The 19,949-nt window shown below is 40.2% G+C and overlaps 3 protein-coding genes across 10 annotated transcripts in view; 1 reads left to right on the top strand and 2 right to left on the bottom strand.

Moving 5' to 3' along the window:
* Eph (Eph receptor tyrosine kinase) overlaps positions 1-8,277 on the top strand; it is a 119,726-nt gene extending 111,449 nt beyond the window's left edge. For all 8 annotated transcript variants that reach the window (XM_070282475.1, XM_043213527.2, XM_043213528.2 and 5 more), the window contains 4 exons: positions 5,936-6,306; positions 6,962-7,108; positions 7,171-7,500; positions 8,027-8,277. In XM_070282475.1, coding sequence (XP_070138576.1) covers positions 5,936-6,306; positions 6,962-7,108; positions 7,171-7,500; positions 8,027-8,131 — 953 coding nt within the window. In that variant the 3' untranslated portion in view covers positions 8,132-8,277. The remainder of the gene's footprint in view (positions 1-5,935; positions 6,307-6,961; positions 7,109-7,170; positions 7,501-8,026) is intronic.
* Positions 8,278-10,216: 1,939 nt separating this feature from the next.
* LOC122322139 (uncharacterized) lies at positions 10,217-11,617 on the bottom strand. The gene has a single exon (XM_043213578.2). The coding sequence runs from the start codon at positions 11,615-11,617 to the stop codon at positions 10,217-10,219; it is 1,401 nt and encodes a 466-aa protein (XP_043069513.2).
* A 191-nt stretch (positions 11,618-11,808) lies between these two features.
* Positions 11,809-14,864, bottom strand: LOC122322138 (uncharacterized). Its single transcript, XM_043213577.1, has 2 exons — positions 14,661-14,864; positions 11,809-14,562 (listed from the first exon to the last, which is right to left on the bottom strand). Exons 1-2 carry the CDS (start codon positions 14,862-14,864, stop codon positions 11,809-11,811), a joined length of 2,958 nt encoding a protein of 985 aa, XP_043069512.1.
* Positions 14,865-19,949: the final 5,085 nt, after the last annotated feature.

Genomic DNA, 19,949 nt, shown 5'->3' with positions numbered 1-19,949 from the left:
TTAGAGTTAGAGAGTTAGAATTTAATTTCACAAAAATCGGTCGACTATATCGTACAGGTGCCGTATAATTAAACAATCGGAAATAACGTAACTTGTGCGTTTTTGAAGAAAGAAAGTTGGAAGTTCGTTCAGATTTTTTTTTGTCTGTTGATCCCACCTTTCAAATTCAACTGACCAAACACCTACCTTAACGATCGGCCGACTAAATCTTATAGCTGCCATATAACTGAACGATCGGAAATTGGACTTTTTGAATATAGAAGCTTGTTTAATATTTTTGAAGTTAGAAGCTTGTGACTTTTGGAACAGCTTAGAGAGTTCGAATTTAATTTCACAAAAATCGGTCGACTATATCGTACAGGTGCCGTATAATTAAACAATAATATAATAATATATATATATATATATAATATATATATAATAATATATAATACCAACTTTGGACTTTTTGAATATAGAAGCTTATTTAGTATTTTTGAAGTTAGAAGCTTGTGACTTTTGGAACAGCTTGGGACAATTCTCAGATAATTGTGTCTTTGCAAATACAAAAAATTAATAACAAGGACAATAACAGCTGGTAAAAGCGTTTATTTTCGTTAAAATCTCTGTCAATTTTTATATATTACCTGTTCATATATACCATCTTCATGTACTACTGGTATTTTTTTCCGCTATTCAATTCAATTTTAATCATATGTCCGATTATGACCAGATTGTAGCTCTGTGGCTAAAGGGGATTAAAGGGGGCAGGATGGTTCCAAGGTTGAAAAAAAAACAAGGGTTTTGCGAATTTCTGTCTGAGCACAATATAATTATTTAAGTTTTGTACATGATAAATGGCTATATTTGGAGAGTATATAAACATTTTTTTTGTCAAAAAAAAAATTTTTTTGTCCAGCGACGGCTGTCGCTTGGAGTCGCTTCAAAAAAGTGTCTTTTTGCGGCGAGAAAAACCTGGCCTCACAGTGTTATTTGAAATAAAAAAAATTGCAACGATTTATTTAATATATTTGTTTCTTGTGCGGTCTTAAATTCGGAGGTACCATTTTTACATAAAAAATCAGCCCATTATTTCCTGTAAAAATGTCAAAAAAAATTTTTTTTTTTATATAAAAGAGGTTAATTTGAGTTTTTTGTATTTAGTTGGTCTTCCTTGAGTTTTTAATACGGCCTTTATTCTTGATGGCATAAAATCTACCAAGTTTTCGTTAGTTTTTTTAATTGTCTTTATAACAGACACTTTCCACTGTTAAATTAAATTCTCTTAAAAAATTTAAATTAAAATTTAAAATTTAAAATTTAAATTTTAATTTAAATTTTTTAATTTTAAATTCTTTAAAACTTTAATAACACAGTGCGACAGTGATTTGGATTTGAATTTCTAAACGCGTAATTTTAAACCGATTTTAAAATTTTTTTCGTTTTCCAATAATTAAATGTTGGAGCTTTTGAAAAAAAAATAGATCTTTAATTTATTTCAACAAAATTGCACTGACTTGTTTTGGGAAAAGCGTTATAACTTCAACAATTTTCATAATTTCCTAATGAAACTGGTCTCGTTTTATTCAGAATTAACGAGACAATAATGATATGTATCAAAAATGATATCATTTCTTAGAAATTCTACCGAAAATATGGCGTCAAAGTCTGAAAAACACGACAAAAATTCAAAAATGTCAGTTTCTTGCGTAAAAATTGTATCCTTTTTGTTGAAATAAATTAAAGATCTATTTTTTTTTTCAAAAGCTACAACATTTAACTATTATAAAAGTCTACAATTTTAAAATCGGTTTAAAATTACGCGCTTATGAATTTTTAGGAGCAAAAAAGTCCCGAAAAACCGTTTTTTCTAAATAAATCAAGATTTTGAGGGTGTTAAAAAAATTTCAAACACGGTTTTATACTATACTCGAGCTAATGAACAATTCCTACTAGGTCTCTTCAAAAGTTCCAAATCACTTTCGCACTGTGTTATGTTTGGGGCACGAGAAAGATACTCTTTCATTGAGGGTATAAGGTGGCGATTTAGAACACCTTGAAACTTTTCGGCATTCACAGTTCTACCAATTAATTCCAAATCACCAACGCCATAGTAAGAAAAGCATCCCCGGACCATTCGGCACGCTCCTTGCCTGACCTTTCGCCGTAAGCAATTATTTTTGAAGCGTTTGTCACGTTTGGGGCGCACCTAGCTCATACTATTGTAAGCCAAATTGATTATGTTGGTGTCGTTAGAAAAAATGACGTTCCGCCAATCATTTACAGTCCACGATTCGTGCATTTTGACCAACTGTAGCCTTTTCTGAATCATTTTTGAAGTCAAGATTGGGTTTTTCGCTGTTTGCCGGCCATGAAGTCCTGCCTCCTCAATGTTCCCTCCAACGGTTCGAGTGCTTATTTCGACTGGTAAAACTTACTTCTTAAATGTTTTGCTGATTTGAAACGATCAGCCAGGCTTAATAGTGGTAGTTGGTCTTCTTTTTCTTTCCTGATTCTGGAAAATGCTTTAGAGTTCTGGTTTTCTCAAAATGTTGTAGGAAATCCTCGAAAGAAGACTTAATAAATCCAACGTTAGAGCTTATTCCTCGGAAGCTTAAGATGTTCGATTGTAAGGCCAATATGGCCCCTTGAAAATTTTCAGTCATTTTCGACATATTTAAACAAAAAAAATTTGTTTAACATAAAAAATTTAAAAAATGCTTTCAGACCATGAAAGCTAAATACTTTCCGAATATAACGAAAAAATTTCAACTCGTTATAATAACACGCGCTCCTACCACACTAACGCAAGTACAAGTACTTAGGTGTCCGGATTTATTGTCCGCTACTATATATATATTTACCACGCAATACCCGAGGCACCAACATCTTTTTTAAATAACGGTGATAAGAAAAAGATTAGAATGTCTCATAGCAACAGAAACATATGATGAAAACATTCTACATTCATCAATAGATCAAAAATTATCGCTAAATATGAAAAACAAGCAAAAGAAAAAATGCACATATAATTATTTGTGTGAGGTATTTTAGGTAGGTAGAAAGAAAATCAAGCTTAAGTTTGGCCAAAGGTGCATGGGATTTGAATTTTCAGTTGTTACGGCTTTAACGGAAAATGCTCATTTGTTATAAGATACACTTTTAACAAAACGACTAAATGAAGGAGTTTTTAAAAGTTCTTAAAAGATCTTTTAAAAAAGAAAAAAGATTTTAAAGGAGCTTTTAAAAGTTGATTTTTAATCAACAAAAATTTGTTTGAACAAAATAAAAGTGTTTTTTTCTGGGCAGAACACTTACAACGAAAACAGTATGAATTATAGAATTTTTTTACAGTTTGGAAATTAAATGTATCTTGGTATTTTCCTGTGCAAAAAATGTTACTTTAAAAACAAAAACTTAAAAGTTTTAAAGTTTAATAAAATATAGTCAACCAATAGCTATATAATAGCTGAATATATCTATATCGGCCATAACTGAACGATCGAAAATGGTATTTGATAAAAATACCAACTTTGGACTTTTTGAATATAGAAGCTTGGGATTTTTTTTATATCCTTGCAGATAATTTATTATCTTTTTAAATAAGGTATTATAATTTTGGTCAAAAGTGTGCAACGCAGTGAAGAAGACATCTCCGACCCAATAAAGTATATATATTCTTCATCAGGATCACCTCCTGAGTTGATCTGAGCATGTCCGTCTGTCCTTGTGTCTGTCCGTCTGTCTGTTTCTACGCAAACTAGTCTCTCAGTTTTAAAGCTTTCGACTTGAAACTTTGCACACACCCTTCTTTCCTTTGCACGCAGTATATATATATATGTACTATATTGCACTATATCCTATAGCTGCCATATAACTGATTGATCGGAAATGGTATAACTTCAATTAGACCCAACTTTCGTGTTTTTAAACATAGAAAGCTGAAATTTGGTATTGATTATATTTTTGGTCAGTTAATCCGACCTACCAAATTTTATAACTATCGGTTGACTATATCTTATAGCTGCCATATAAGTGGTATTTGGTATTTTGGTAGAAATACCAACTTTGGTATTTTTGAAAATTGAAGTTTGGGACTTGTTTTAAATTTTGTATTATAATAAATTGGGTTATATTATCATATTCTCATAAGGATCAGCCAACTATATTCGATGTTTGCGATATACATCCGGTTACTGGAAGGGTATATCAACTTCGGCTCCGCCCGAAGTTAGCTTTCCTTTCTTGTTTTATTGTTTTATTGTTTTATTCTCATAAGTATCGACCAACCATTTCCGATGATACATATCCGGTTTTAACTGCAAGTTAAATATATATCAACTTATATAAAGGGTATATCAACTTCGGCTCCGCCCAAAGTTAGCTTTCCTATCTTGTCTTCCTATAAATGAATGTGAATATATTTTCACATATATGTAAATATATGAATGTAAATATTAATTTTAATTACTCAATTTCTTAGAGTACAAGGCTATATTGTATTTTGGTGAATGCAAGGAATCATCTCTGAAACCATAAAAAATATACATATATTCTCAGCTTCTTCATATATATGATCGGCATCAACAGCTGAGTCGATCGTATGGTATCCGCGCAGATCAAGTTTATTTCAACATTGCGCCTCGCCCACTCCCACTAGCCCCAGTTCAATAATCTTTTTGAGAGATGTTTTATTGCAGTGGTCGGCACGGCCTATTTCTGGGTATAGGAAATTTCTTTGTCCGAGTTCTGCCGCACACTCAAAGTATAAACGTGTGAAACGTCATGCTCACGCCCTACTTTCTTTTATTCGTTACTGATACTAAGGGGTTAAAATCATATCATTGTATGGAGTGCCGACCACTGTTTTAATGCCAAACTATTTTTAGAGGAGTTATAGATTTTTTATTTTGCTTCCCTACTCAATCGGCAGTAGTGACGTAGGGGGCTTCGGCATTTTACTTTTTGGCAAGCGAAAAAGTATGGGCCAAATTTTTTGCTGAGAATCCATACTTTTAAACTTTAAAGGTTAAAGTGTGGCTAGAACAGATGAGTACCGAGTGTAATATAGTCACAAAACTCGACTATACTTATTTTTATACCCTTGCAGAGGGTATTATAATTTTGGTCAAAAGTGTGCAACGCAGTGAAGGAGACATCTCCGACCCTATAAAGTATATATATTCTTGATCAGGATCACCTCCTGAGTTGATATGAGCATGTCCGTCTGTCCGTCTGTCCGTCTGTCCGTCTGTCTGTCTGTTTCTACGCGAACTAGTCTCTCAGTTTTAAAGCTATCGACTTGAAACTTTGCACACACCCTTCTTTCCTTTGCACGCAGTATATAAGTCGGAACGGCCCGGATCGGCCGACTATATCCTATAGCTGCCATATAACTGATTGATCGGAAATGGTATAACTTTGGTGTTTTTAAAGTTAGAGAGTTCAAATTTGATATGAGAGCTATTTTTGGCAAAATAATATGACATGCCAAATTTCATAAGGATCGGCCGACTATATCTTATAGCTGCCATATAACTGAACGATCGGAAATGACCCAACTTTCGTGTTGTTAAAGATAGAAAGCTGGAGCTTGGTACAGATTATATTCTTGGTCAGTTAATCCGATCTACCAAATTTCATAACGATCGGCCGACTATATCTTATAGCTGCCATATAACTGAACGATCGGAAATGGTTTTTGGTAGAAATACCAACTTTGATATTTTTGAAGATAGAAGCTTGAGACTTTTTTTAGATTTTGTATTGTAATAAATTGGATTATATATTCATAATTCCATAAGGATCGGCCAACTATATCCGATGTTTGCGATATATATCCGGTTTAAACTGCAAGGGTATATAAACTTCGGCTCCGCCCGAAGTTAGCTTTCCTTTCTTGTTTATTGTTATTTTTAAGTAATGCTGATGTATTCGGTTTAATATTTTTTTTCAGGATCTTCGGAAAAATCGCGGTGCGACTTTTTGACTGAAGCTTCAATTATGGGGCAATTCGACCATCCTAATGTAATTTATTTGCAAGGGGTTGTAACTAGGTCTAATCCTGTTATGATCATAACTGAATTCATGGAAAATGGAAGCTTGGATACATTTTTACGCGTTAACGATGGAAAGTTTCAAACTTTACAATTGATTATAATGCTTCGGGGAATTTCCAGCGGTATGGCTTATCTGAGTGAGATGAACTATGTCCATAGAGATTTAGCCGCCCGAAACGTTCTTGTAAATGCACAATTAATTTGTAAAATTGCTGATTTTGGACTGTCACGAGAAATTGAGAATGCTAGTGATGCATATACAACAAGAGTAAGTTATATGAGTATGAATGTATTACACAAAATTAAATTCCCCAAATATACTTACTTTGCTTACTTTACTTACTTTTTTAAAGTTACTTTGACTTTCGACACATGAGTTGCCATTTTCCGTTTTAGGTGTTCTTCTTCACAACGTATTGTTTTTTTTTTAATAAAATGAGTTACTTTTATTAAAAGTTATTTTTATTATAGTTATTATACCCTTTATTAGAGGTATTACAATTTTGGTCAAAAGTGGGCAACGGAGTGAAGGACACATCTCCGACCATAAAAAATATATATATTTTTGATCAGGATCACCTCCCGAGTTGATATAAGCATTTCCTTCTGTCTGTCTGTTTCTTCCGAGTCATATACTGCGTGCAAAGAAAAGAAGGATGTGTGCAAAGTTTCAAGTCGATAGCTTTAAAACTGAGAGACTAGTTCGCGTAGAAACAGACAGACAGACAAACGGACATGCTCATATCAACTCAGGAGTTGATATAGGGTATATAAACCCTGATGAAGAATATATATACTTTATTGGGTCGCAGATGTCTCCTTCACTGCGTTGCACACTTTTGACCAAAATTATAATACCCTCTGCAAGGGTATAAAAAGGTATCTTCTAATATAAATGTACCCCTATTTACATTTTTATGCAGGGAGGTAAAATTCCTGTTCGCTGGACAGCCCCAGAAGCCATAGCTTTCAGAAAGTTCACATCAGCTTCCGATGTATGGTCTTACGGTGTAGTTTTATGGGAAGTCATGTCCTATGGGGAACGCCCATATTGGAACTGGTCAAATCAGGTAATAAAAACGAACTTAACTAAATTTAATGTTTATGAATATATATGCTTTATTTATATTAGGATGTAATAAAAAGCATCGAGAAGGGATATCGATTGCCAGCTCCAATGGATTGCCCTGAAGCTTTATACCAGCTAATGTTGGATTGCTGGCAAAAACAGCGAACTCATCGTCCAACGTTTGCCAGTATTGTCTCAACCCTCGATAACTTGGCAAGACAACCGCAGTCCTTACTGACAACACGTAACTCTCCCGAATCAGACAATACACATATATTAGATGCGCAACATGCTCAAAATGTATTTATAAGCACCGATTTATGGTTGGAATATATAAAAATGTCTAGGTATTGTCAGCATTTTAAGGAGGCTAATTTAATAAACGCCCAACAGGTATGAAAAAAATTTTTGGATATATAAGGAAATCCTCTTTTTTATTTAGAAAACAAATGGATATTTTGTATTTCTTTTTCTGAAATTAAAATTGTTTTCATTTTGGTTTGTTGAGTTCTAACAAATAAAAAAATAGTTTTATAACTAACACATGGATCAATAAGTCCCGAGACTAAAAATTGTATCGCTTTCACGGGGTTTTTACCCATTAAAATAACCATGTTTGATCAGAACACGAAATTCGGATTTTTCTATTTTTTAAACAAACTAAAAAACGACTTTACTCCAACCCCAAAAACTGAGCTGTTTCTGGTCTGATCGATTTAAAGTTTTAACACGTTTTAAGTTAATTTGGATAGTTAAAATTTTTCAGACTCATTCCTCTTCTCTTCTTATTCCAATTCAACATTCCTCCCTAATTTACATCTCATTTAATTAATTTTACTGCAGTTAAAATAAATTTTCATCATAGAAAGAGGTTTTTCCAATTTATTAAAAATATAAATGTATAATTTTTTTTTAATAGATTTCCCGGCTAACCGCTCAACAGTTAACAGACATGGGCATAACTTTAGTGGGACACCAGAAAAAAATTTTGCACCAAGCCCGGCAACTGGACACCATTATTTGAGGGTATCCCAAATAGTATTAAAATACCAATAAGATGTATATATATAAAACACAAAATATATAGATATTATAGTAATTATATTAAAAAGGGTATAAAAAGTTGTGTAAGATACAAAAAATAAATAATATAAAAATTTACCAAAATAACATTCTACGTTCTCAAATTAACATATGCATTTTAGATTTTTTGTATAAATCGTCTAAGTGCTTTCTAGTACATACATTTCCATTTATTATACCCTTGCAGAGGGTATTATAATTTTGTCCAAAAGTGTGCAACGCAGTGAAGGAGACATCTCCGACCCTGACATTCTCGACCATGACAGTTAGCCTTACCACTAAGTGACTAAGGAACTAGTCTGGCGTATGCCTTATCGATTCGTCGCGATAATCGGACTCGCTAGCGCATATGCGCGGTGTTTCCTTGGTGTAGCATAGGCGCGACGGCCAGTCTTTGTCCCATCACAAATTCTGTAGCGCGTATGCGTTGCTTTTTGAGTCGCTTGGTTCTAAACTCTGCGGAACGGTGAGGGTTATTCCTTGTCTCTAAAATAACACCACTATACTTTTATAATTACACTGCCTTGCATGGGTCGTGCGAATAAGATGGGATAAAGTGTTTTCGAAAGGTTTTTTGTGCTGATCACGAATCCGGAGTCAATATATTCCCATCCCGTCAAGTTTTTTTATCGTGACAAGAACAAAAATTGTTTGAAAAGGGGAGAATAATGGCGTTTTGGTCATTTTTGAAAAACTGAACCGTAAAATTCTGACGTGCTACCAAGTTGAGTAATATCGGAAATTGAAGCTTGATTTTCAATTTTCAAAAACGAGACCCAGGACAAACGGTTCGCATGCACCGTGGGTGTGTTTATGCACTCCAGCCTCCCTCGAGCAAAGTCTCTTCGTCTTACTCTTCGTCGGTCTCTTTTCATATACACATTTATCCATAAGCGATGACCTCTGCTCTGCCAGCGACGCTTATTTATATATATACTAGCAGTAGCCTGCCACGTTTCGCTGTGGCATATTGTGGTTGCACGCATAAGAAATAAGTCAAACAAAAAAGAATAATTTTCGTGGACTACCTATGTATGAGGATGGCAAAATCGTGAGCTTTCCAACGTTGGTTGTATTACGGTCATTCATCACAACATCCCGCAAATGGATATATTCCTCGGACCGAAGTTTCGTCTGATTCAATGGGAGGAACAGCAAACGTTCTGTTTCAATTTTTGCATACATATCGACAATGTACTGATGAAACAACTGACGACATTTCAATATATGATTGTCATCGGTCCTCCGAACCATTAATCGGTATGAGTAAAAGTTCATCGCGCTGCACTTTTTATTCGTTTCTACACCATTGGCTGGATCTACCATCCTCAGATTAAAATGATATCCATCGGCACCATCCCAGAAGATGAGTGGATACTGCAAAGCATCGTAACAACGGTGATGTTGAGGTCTGGCGAGGTTGGTGCACGATTTTTTAAGCAAACATGGATTTGGTTGTTCTTTCCTTTATTTAAAGTCAAATCATGGCGCGCGAGCTAAAAAACTTCGTCGTTTTCCCTCGCTTCGTTAGCTTCACCTAGCGATCGCAAACGCCTCGTTCTTCCGCCATTTTTCCGTATATCGATAAGCTTACGTCTAGCGTTTTTCAAAACTTATTCTAAACATTATTCGACACTAATTTTAACGATTTCATTTTTCAAATATAAACTTAATTCTATGACGGCGGTAACATTCCCTCCCCCGTAATTGATCCCGATCCGTGGTCAGTTACCATCCTCCAAGCCGACGTCCAGAACTGCTACCTTTGTTGCTTTGGCCATCATTGCGTCAGTCACGCGTCCTTTCAGCCACAGGTTCCTCGGAAGAAGCTCATCCACGACTACGACGATGCTTCCGATGGTGATTGGAGTTACCTTCTCGAACCATTTGGTGCGCCTGGTTAACACGGGTGCATACTCCTTAACCCATCGTTGCCAAAAGCGGTCTCCGAAGCGCTGAGTCTCGTTCCATCTACGCTTCAGATTCATTCCCTCTTTTGGCAGCGGCTTGTATCCGTTCGCTGATCCTAGCGGCAGGTCGTTGTCCTGACGAGTCTCTCCCATGCTCCACCCATGTGCGGTGCTCCTGGTGGGTTGAATCGCCACTTTATGCCGTCGAACTTAATAGTGATCTTATCGTACTCAATCTTTTTCAGCTCCTCGCGCACGGCTTTTTCCGTGGCTCTGAAATTTGTACCGTTGTCTGAAAATATTTCCTTCGGTGTCCCTCGAAGGGCCATAAAATTGGCTAGGCACATGATACATGAACTAGTATCTAGACTGTAGGTGATCTCAAAATGCACCGCGCGCAACGTAAGACAGGTGAACAGAGCTACCCATCTCTTCTCTTTGCGCCGGCCGACGTTCACCAATAACGGGCCAAAATAGTCAACGCCTGTATAGGTGAACGGCCTCTCGAAGCTTCCAACTTTTGCCCTCGGGATTGGTGCCATCTGGGGTGGTCTGGGAACTGCTCTGTCGATCTTGCATCGTTGGCATGTGTTTCGTACAGATTTGTGCAGTACTCGTAGCCGGCTGATATAAAACGAATTTTTGATGTCGTTTATTACAGTTTCGTGAGCGAGATGGTGATACTTTTCGTGGAAGCTCCTAACTATGAGGTTGGTTTTCCGGCATCCATGAGCTAGTATAATGGCGTCCTCAGCTATGTCAACTGCGTTCAATCTGCCTCTTGTTCGTAGTATTCCATCGTTGTCCAGGTACGCGTTCAATCCGGCCAATCTGCTTCCCTTGAGGAGCGCCGTTCCCGCGGATAACGTTTTTAGTTCTGCTGCGAAGGCGATGGATTGGGATTGCTTGTATAGCAGCATCTTTGCCTTGCTCACATGAGCCGTTGTCGTGGTTGATGGCATATCTTGTCCGGCACATTTCGCTCGCAGCCGATCAATGAACAGGAGTACTAGCGCCACTGCTCTGTATAACCGCCGCCAATTTGAGAAATCGTGCGCGTTGAACATAACCACTGATTTCGAATGCGTCGTCATCACATGCTTCCGGATCTCCGAGGTATCGATGATGCTCTCCTGCTTCTTGGATATTGGCCAGTTGCTCGCATCGGTCTTCAGGAACTCCGGGCCCGTTATCCACGTCTCTTGTTGGGTTTGCCCGGTGACCTTGGTAGCTCCATCTGCTACGTTCAGCTTTGAAGGAATCCACCGCCATTGCTCGACCAGTGTTGTTTCCAGAATTTCGGCGACTCTGTGCATCACGAACTGATGAAAGTTGCGGGGGTCCATAGTTAGCCACTGCAACACTGTCTTGGAGTCCGACCAGTATGTGGCGTTGTCAATTCGTAGGTTGCGTGTGCTCATCACCTTTTGGGCTAAGCGTGCTCCCATAACTCCTGCCTGCAGCTCCATACGCGGAATCGAAGGTGGTTTTAAAGGTGCCACCTTAGATTTCGCCATTACCAAAGATACCACGACTCTGTCATCCGTTGCCACGCGCAAGTAGCAGACTGCAGAATATGCTTGCTCGCTGGCGTCGACGAATGTATGGAGTCCAATTTGACATGGCTCCGATGTGGCTGGGGAAAAGCATCTAGGGACCTCGAAAGTCCTTATGTCTTGCAAAATGGTTTTCCATTGGCGCCATTCTTCTAGAATCCTCTCAGGTTTCTCAGGTCAATTTTCTGCCGCCATATACACTGGAGGAGTATCTTTAGTCCAATCGGTTGGCATGATAAAAATCCCAATGGATCGAAGATCGACATCAAAACTTGTAATACTTCTCGCTTGGTAGGGGCTACGTTTTCCGCCAGCACATCACGCTTCAGCCTTGCAAATCTGCAGATAAATTTGAACATATCAGTATGTGGGTCCCAGAACATGCCAAGTATCTTTTCTGTTGCACAAAAATCCACGGGCTTTTGGGTTCCAGCGTTGCCATTATCCTGCAAGCTTTCGAGCACTTCTTCCGAATTCGACGACCAGTTACGGATCTCGAATCCGCCTCTGCGATGTACTTCTATAACTTCTCTGGTGATCTGGATGGCCTCCTGTTCGTTCCTCATGCTATCGATGAAGACGTCAACGTAGTGCGTCCTTTGGATGGCGTTTAAAGCCAATGGGAACTCTTCTTGGGTGGTCTCCACGTTCTTATCTAGAACGAAGTGCGCTATAAACGGCGCGCAGCTAATCCCAAAAGTCATAGCTCGCATGACATAGGTGTCTACTTTGTCGCTGCCTTTGTCATACCACAAAAATCGCTGCACCTGCATGTCCTCCTCGCGAATTTTGATCCTGTGAAACATTTCCGCAATGTCGCCACAAATCGCTATTTTGTTGACCCGAAAGGCTAGCAAGACGTCTATGAGTGGGTTCAGGCAATCTGGTCCTCTGAGTAGGTAGTCATTTAGCGCGTATCCGTGTGCCTTTGCGGCTGCATCCCATACGAGCCTTATCTTTTTCGGCTTGTTTGGATTCAGCGCTATGAATATTGGCAGATACCATGTACGGCTGTTCTCCCGGCTGGTTTCTTCCTCGGATAGCTTAACCGCGTATCCTTTGTCTAGAAGGTTCCTGATTTGGGCGTCAATCTTTGCATACAGATCTGGTTCTTGAGAGACCTTTTTCTTCATGCAGGTAAGCCGCTTCAGAGCGTTACTCCGGCTCTCAGGGAGTTTGTCGATACCACCGCGCCACGGAAGTCCAACTTCATATTTTCCGGACTTATTTTGGCAGGTGCTTTCCAGTATCTTCGCTGCCAGCTCATCCTCAGCTGAGTGCAGCTTTCGTGGTACGAGTGCGTCCAGGTTGAAATGTTCCTTGATGTCATCATGGAGTTCTTGCCAGTCGCAGTCGCAGTGGTGCATGAAAATGGATCGTTGTGGGTTCGCCGATCCTTGGATGCTCCATCCTAGCATGCACTTCGATGCTATCGGCTCGTTCCATTTTCCTTCGCGGATCTTGGGAGGGACTGCTAGCTTCCAGTTATTGGTTCCGATTAGCAAAGTCGGCTGGGCAGAGTAGGACCGTAGCGGCAAGTCTTTCAAATGCTGGAATCTGTCGCATAACTCCTTCATGTTGACTGTCTGTCTCGGTAGTGCTAGGTTCTGAACGGTCTGGACGTTATTCAACCAGTAAACCTTATCGCAGTTAATTTCCGAGATTTGGACGGATGCTTTCACGGATCCACTCTCGAGTCGAGTCGTCTCTGCGGTCCACTGCAAACACATTGGCGCTGCCTGGCCTTGTATTCCCAGTCTTTGGAATACGGATGCATCTGCTAGGGTCACGGATGATCCTTCATCTAAAAAGGCGTAGATCTCAGTCTGCCTGCTGCCGTAATGCAGCTTGACTGGAATGATGCGAAAGAACTGACTTCCGTGGTTGTCGTCTCGGTGCGTACTCACGTGACTCTGTGGTCTGTCTTGGCCGATTGTGTTGGGAACATAATCTGAATGAAGTAACTCATGGTGTCTCTTTGTACAGCCGTTAATTCCACAGTTCCCGGTTCGGCATCTGTTCCGGTGTACCTTGAGGCAGCAGAAACAGGCTTTACCCGCTCTGATTACCTGCCACCTGTGCTCCGCGTCAAGGTTCAAGAACACCTGACATTGTGCTGGGTTGTGACTCGGGTCGCCGCAAGCTACGCACCTCTGTTGAACTTGCTCCTGAGCTGCTTCCGTATGGATCGCGTTCGATCGTGTTTGTCCTCGTGCTGGTCCAGGCTCATCTGCCACTCCCTTGTCCGGGCGGCGACTGTTGTGGGAATTAACTGCGCCCGTTTTGTAAAACGATGGCGCCACCACTAATGACGCTGCCTCTGCGATTTTATACAGCCAATCACTGAATGCCTTGACTGCGGCCACTCTATCGTCGCGGAGTTGCATTGCCCAGTTTAGCTTGTGTTGGTTGGGAAGCTTATCTACCAGCTCCTTGACCAACATTGGATTGTTGAGATGCGCCTTTAGATCGCACGCCTCCATAGTAGCACAGACGTTTCGCACTGCCAGCGCGTACTCTATTAACGCCTCCAATCTGTCTTTGGGTGGTGCCAGTCTTCGCACCTTTTCCACCATTCTTTCTAGGATGTGCTCTGGTCTGCCGAAGAACATCTTCAAAGTGCTGATGACTTCTGGGACTAGGTTAGGAAGTAGGAGTTTATCTCTAACCAAGTCACGAGCTTTCCTTTTAAGCGACTTTTGCAGACGTAGCATGTTTTCCACATTCGTATATCCCGCTGCTGTCGTACTGTGTTCAAATGTGCTGATAAATAACGGCCAGTCATCAGGATCCCCGCTGAATGTTGGAAGGTCCTTTGGTATAGCTTGCCGGGCCGCTATTTGAGTACTTGTAGGTGAATCTGTGGCTCGAAACATCCCAGCTACCGCTACGTCAGCGGGGTTCATCTGCATGAGAATTTTGCATCGATTAGCGTATCGACGGCTAGCGCTTTGCTGTGCGGTTCTGGGATATCCATTGCGTCTTCACGTGTTTGAGACTGTACTGGTGATCTTTGCATACCGCTGAACGGTGCTATGTGGCTGCAACCCGCAAGACAGTAATCGCAACTCCAATCCTTGCTCTCAATGTCGTCCTCTACGCCGGCACACTCGAAATGGTACCACCTTCCGCAAACGTCGCACTGTACCCACTTTTCTGACGCTGTTTCGTTTTTGTTCTCGCAAATTCTGCACACCTCAACGTTCATGCTTCGCGTTGTCCGGAGTGCTTGCAATATGGCGTCTGCTTTTCTTCTTCTTGGCTGCGTGCTTTTTCGACCTAGCCTGTGGCTGCTAGGGACGCGACGCCTTACCTCTGCCTTTATCCGCAAGAGTTCTGGTTTTCCCCAAGAATGGCGTGCTCAACTCAACCTAGCCAGTGGCTGCTAGGGACGCGACGCCTCCACTTTCGTTACTTCCAAAATTTGTCGCCTCCTGTCGGTCTAGCTGTTGTCTGCTGGCGACGCGACGCTGTTTTTTTCTGCCTTAATCCGCAGGTAACGAAGTTTTGGAGGAAGTTTTTTAGAAATGTTGAGGTCGGGGCGAGGTTGGTGCACGATTTTTTAAGCAAACATGGATTTGGTTGTTCTTTCCTTTATTTAAACTCAAATCATGGCGCGCGAGCTAAAAAACTTCGTCGTTTTCCCTCGCCTCGTTAGCTTCACCTAGCGATCACAAACGCCTCGTTCTTCCGCCATTTTCCGTATATCAATAAGCTTACGTCTAGCGTTTTTCAAAACTTATTCTAAACATTATTCAACACTAATTTTAACGATTTCATTTTTCAAATATAAACTTAATTCTATGACGGCGGTAACAGGTGAGTTTCTGCGACGTTTACCAATCGATCGTTTCGTCGATGGAGAACAATATTTCGAGGTTGGAACTGATCCCCGACTATGACAATTGCCACTTCGTCTATAGTTGGAGCATTGTATCTCCTGATATGTTCTCCAGCAGGCGTTTTGTCTGCATGAATGACAATTTAATGGGTATCCGAAGACATTATATCGATTGCTGTTTTGAACAAACGCACCAAATGGTTCCGTTCGTGAAAAAGCTTCTGTAGCTGCGAAATAATGGGCTTCTTCACCGAGGTATTGATTCCATAACGTGCATCGACTTCAGCTCCATCATCACCAATAAAGTACATTTGAAGAAATTTGTGTTCGCTGTCTGAGAACGGAAGCAGGGAACCGGCTTTGTGATAGATTTGTCCTTTGATTTTAAAAGTTGGCATGAATTGTGCAGTTATAATTTCCGCACCAAATGACGTCATTTGGAAGCAAGAGTTGTATTTCCTAATGTTCGACAGGAAATGCTTCGACTCAGCAGTAGATCCAGCTAATAGAGAGTGCAGAGGCTCTGGTGGTGCTTCAAGTTGAGGCAATTTCACTTTCCCGGAAGCGCAACACAATCCTTTTGGTTCGTTGTTGAATTTGAGAGCCTGACAGTGTGCAGACCTGATTCATCCGGCCAATAACGACATTGCGATTCGAGCTATAATCAACAGTTGAATTATATCGGAATGCAAGACGATTGTATTGCAGGTTTTGATCTGTTGCAAACTGTAAACGCGCTTCAGCTACCCTTGCCCGCATGTGCATCCGCATGGCTCTCAGCCGCTCAGTCTCTCGAATGGAGGCCCGCTCGTCGTCAGTTCTATTCGAAATGTTAAGTCTTTTTGCTTTTGTATTGCGAGTAAGACGACTAAAATTCGACTTCTTGGGTGGCATGACTTCGTTTCTAATGACATTCGTTTCTGACATTTTGACATTTTCATTTGACATTTTCTTCTTAGCTGTCTGCCTAAATAGAAAAGTAGGGGCACGGGGAAACGCGAAAAAAGTAATATATTTGCAAACGCAGATAAGCTATCAACATCAAAAGTAGACATAAACCGAGGTGGAACCTCAACGCATGTTGGGTAAAAATTTGGGCTAATCGGTTCAGAACTTTTCAAGTCTATAAATGACGTAGATACCAACAGAGCATTTTAATATATATAGATTTATACCCTTGCAGAGGGTATTATAATTTTGGTCAAAAGTGTGCAACGCAGTGAAGTAGACACCTCCAACCCTATAAAGTATATATATTCTTGATCAGGATCACCTCATGAGTTGATATGAGCATGTCCGTCTGTCTGTTTCTACACAAACTAGTCTCTCAGTTTTAAGGCTATCTACATGAAACTTTGGATACACCCTTTCCTTTGCACGCAGTATATAAGTAGGAACGGCCCGGATATGCCGACTATATCCTATAGCTGCCATATAACTGAGTTTTTAGAGTTACGTGTTTTTGACGTGAGAGCTCTTTTTGGATGTATATCCGGTTTTAACTGCAAGGGTATATCAACTTCGACTCCGCCCGAAGTTAGCTTTCTTGTTCTTTAATCATTTTTTTATTTACAATCTGTCTATTGAAACTGTTTGGTCATTGAGAGTTTTCAATGCCGTAAATAAAAAATCAGAATTTAATTAGGTTCAACGTTATAAAAATGTTTATTTCTGCCTGCAGATGAAGCCGGATGATCATCTGATAAACCAGCTTATGGTGCATGCAGAGACTAAAAGTGAATACAGAGAGGGCGGCCCGACTGGTCACTGCGAAGCTAAAGCTCTCGAATAATGGAGAGGGCGGCCCGACCTAAACACTGCGAGCTAAAACTCTCTATAGAAAGCCCGTTGAATCGAGCGGCCGAGAGAGAGTCGGCTTGCGATCAACTAAGCTTTTGTATAAACTTAAGCCATAAATAAACATTACCAAACATTACGCTAACATATTTAAATATTAAAATTACACCGCTGCTGCCTGACCCGACATTCCCCCCTCCGTTGGGGCCTGTCCTCCAAATATATTCGTAAGGGGCGAGGTACAGCTTAATCAGCTCCCAGCGAAGCACTCCAACCCGAAGAGGGATCCGCTCCATAGCTCTGCCCAGCGGCCACATCCATAGCCTCCAAAGTCCTGCATCGCTGCTCCAGAAACTCTGCCAGCGACTCCCAAGTAGGGATGGCGTCGGAACTTGAAGAATTTAGACTCTCCTCCCACTTAACCTGGGTAGCTGGGTCCAACCGTTGAAGAAGCACCTGGACAATGATGCAGCCGGCTATCTCATTCGCAAATTCTTCAAAGTTCTCATATGGGCATTGAATTTGTCGGATAACCCTCGAAGACCTGTTATTGAATCACCTTCCACTAGAGTGAGGCCAAGAATCTCGTTCACATGAGCCTGAAATATTAAACGACGGCTATTAAATCGTTTCTCCAACCAATTCAGCGCGACATCATAATTCTCATCAGAGACTTCCAAGGAGCGAACTGCTTCGAAAGCGGACTCCCGAAGGCAAGATCGCAACCTTTGCAGCTTTTCCACCTTACTGATGCTCGGATTACCGCCGACGATTGTACAGAAAATCGAGTAAAACTCAGGCCATTCAGAGTATCCACCGCTGAAGGTAGGAAGAGGCAAGGGAGGCAAAGCTTGAAACCTTTGACCTGACCCCGAGTCAACCTGCATGGTGGACATTCCGTTAGCTAGGGTGGAGTGGGCAGCAATTCGGGAAGAGCGAAGGGTCGTCTCGTGCTCAATTTCGGCCTGCATTGTCACTACCAGCTCCGAGACAGTCCATCGGAGCTCACTACTGATCTGCGAAATGTCCAAATCCTCAAGCTCCCCGTGGATGGCCTTGAAGTCGCTGAACATGGCGACTATCTGACCATGACGCACGTTGAGCATGGCATCGTCACCTTGGAAACAGACTGAAGAGCTCTTTGGATCCTCTGCAAGTCCTGGAGAATACCCAGGGCCTTGCACTTTAGAACAGCACTACGGGTTGGAGTGGGTGCACCTGTGTCTGCGCCGCTGGAGTTCATGGTTGATTTATTAAGTTCCGACCAACCCGAAGTAAATAATTCCGGCGCCATATTTTTTTTTTAAATTTATTTGCCCGCGACGAACACGACTTGTCCCACTGTGCGCTCAGAACCGTAGCGGAATTGTGAAACGTATATATATATGAAGTCTATGCGCGGGCGAATGCACTTGCTTTGTGGAACGTAAATATGTATGTTTTTTAAATGTTTTTTCGCGGCTCAATAGTTTTTTTTAAATTGTTAATTATATTAACCAAATCACGTCGGGGTCACCAATGTTTGGTCATTGAGAGTTTTCAATGCTCTCGATAGTGGAGAGGGCGGCCCGACATAGTGATTGCGAAGCTAAAGCTCTCTTAAAATAGGCCCGTTGAAGTCGAGCGGCCGAGAAAGAGTCGGTTTTTTTTTTTTTTTTTTTTTTTTTTGTTCTTTTTCTTTCATTTTGTTTAAGCCATAAATAAACATTACCAAACATTACGCTAACATATTTAAACATTAAAATTACACCGCTGCTGCCTGACCCGACAGAAACAATAAGTAAATTATCTGATTAATATTAAAATAACAGAAATAGCAGTTTTCCAATGAATCCAGCTATTATATATGTATAACATCTTTTCAGTTGGTTGTATTTACATATATATCGGGGAGATCGAGTATGTGTTATTTTTTGTCTACTAGATTAAAGGCTAAATTGTTTTCGCGGTTATGGAGTCTATCGATGTATTTCGTACTAATTTTCTTTATTTTATTTTATTTTTGGAATGTTAAGAACTTTGTGAATATTTGCATTAGATACGTAATAAAGAGAAATAAATAAAGTAATAAATAAAAATTGACAATTTGTCGTATAGTTTTTGATTGGTAACGCTGAAGTATCTCAATATTTGAATTGCTAACAGTTCCCTCGAGCTGTATAGCACAGGCTTCAGTATAGATTTTTAGAGTCGAATTTTGTTTTCCATGGTGGTTTCTGATTTTCGTCTTATCAACCATGACATTTTTAGTGTTTTAAGTCTCAGTTGCTGACATTTTGCTATAATGTGGTCTGCGGTCGAGATGCAAGCCTAGATACATGACGCATATACTTTGTGGAATTGGTGTGAATAACATTTCGATAGTTACCTGGTCTTATTGAAAAAGTTATATGGACGGATCTTATGAACTTGATTTTTAGAATACGGAGCGGAATCTGTTGTTGAGATCAAGGAGGAAATAACATTGTATTGCGGGAAAAACCTATGAACAAAAAGTTGTAAAGTTGTATGCTATTTGTATTATTTCTGGGCTCGGGCAATCACGTCGAACTAAAAATTCGGGGGAACAGACCCACAAAATCTGTGAGCTAGCCGCGGCAAATTGTTGCGAGCGGGAAGCAGAAAAAAAGTTCGTTAAGTCGAAATGTTCCGAGA

Source organism: Drosophila bipectinata, chromosome 4, assembly GCF_030179905.1.
Source record: "Drosophila bipectinata strain 14024-0381.07 chromosome 4, DbipHiC1v2, whole genome shotgun sequence".
NCBI lineage: Eukaryota > Metazoa > Arthropoda > Insecta > Diptera > Drosophilidae > Drosophila > Drosophila bipectinata.
Note: the sequence above shows the minus strand (reverse complement) of the source record. Positions and strands in the feature narration are given on the sequence as shown.

Bases quoted from the DNA above. Each gene is read 5' to 3' on its own strand.
- LOC122322139 (XM_043213578.2), bottom strand. From the start codon at position 11,617: ATGGCGAAATCTAAGGTGGCACCTTTAAAACCACCTTCGATTCCGCGT.
- LOC122322138 (XM_043213577.1), bottom strand. From the start codon at position 14,864: ATGAACGTTGAGGTGTGCAGAATTTGCGAGAACAAAAACGAAACAGCG. The intron at 14,563-14,660 runs GTACAGTCTCAA...ATTCTCATGCAG, and splicing joins GCGGTATGCAAAGATCACCA to ATGAACCCCGCTGACGTAGC.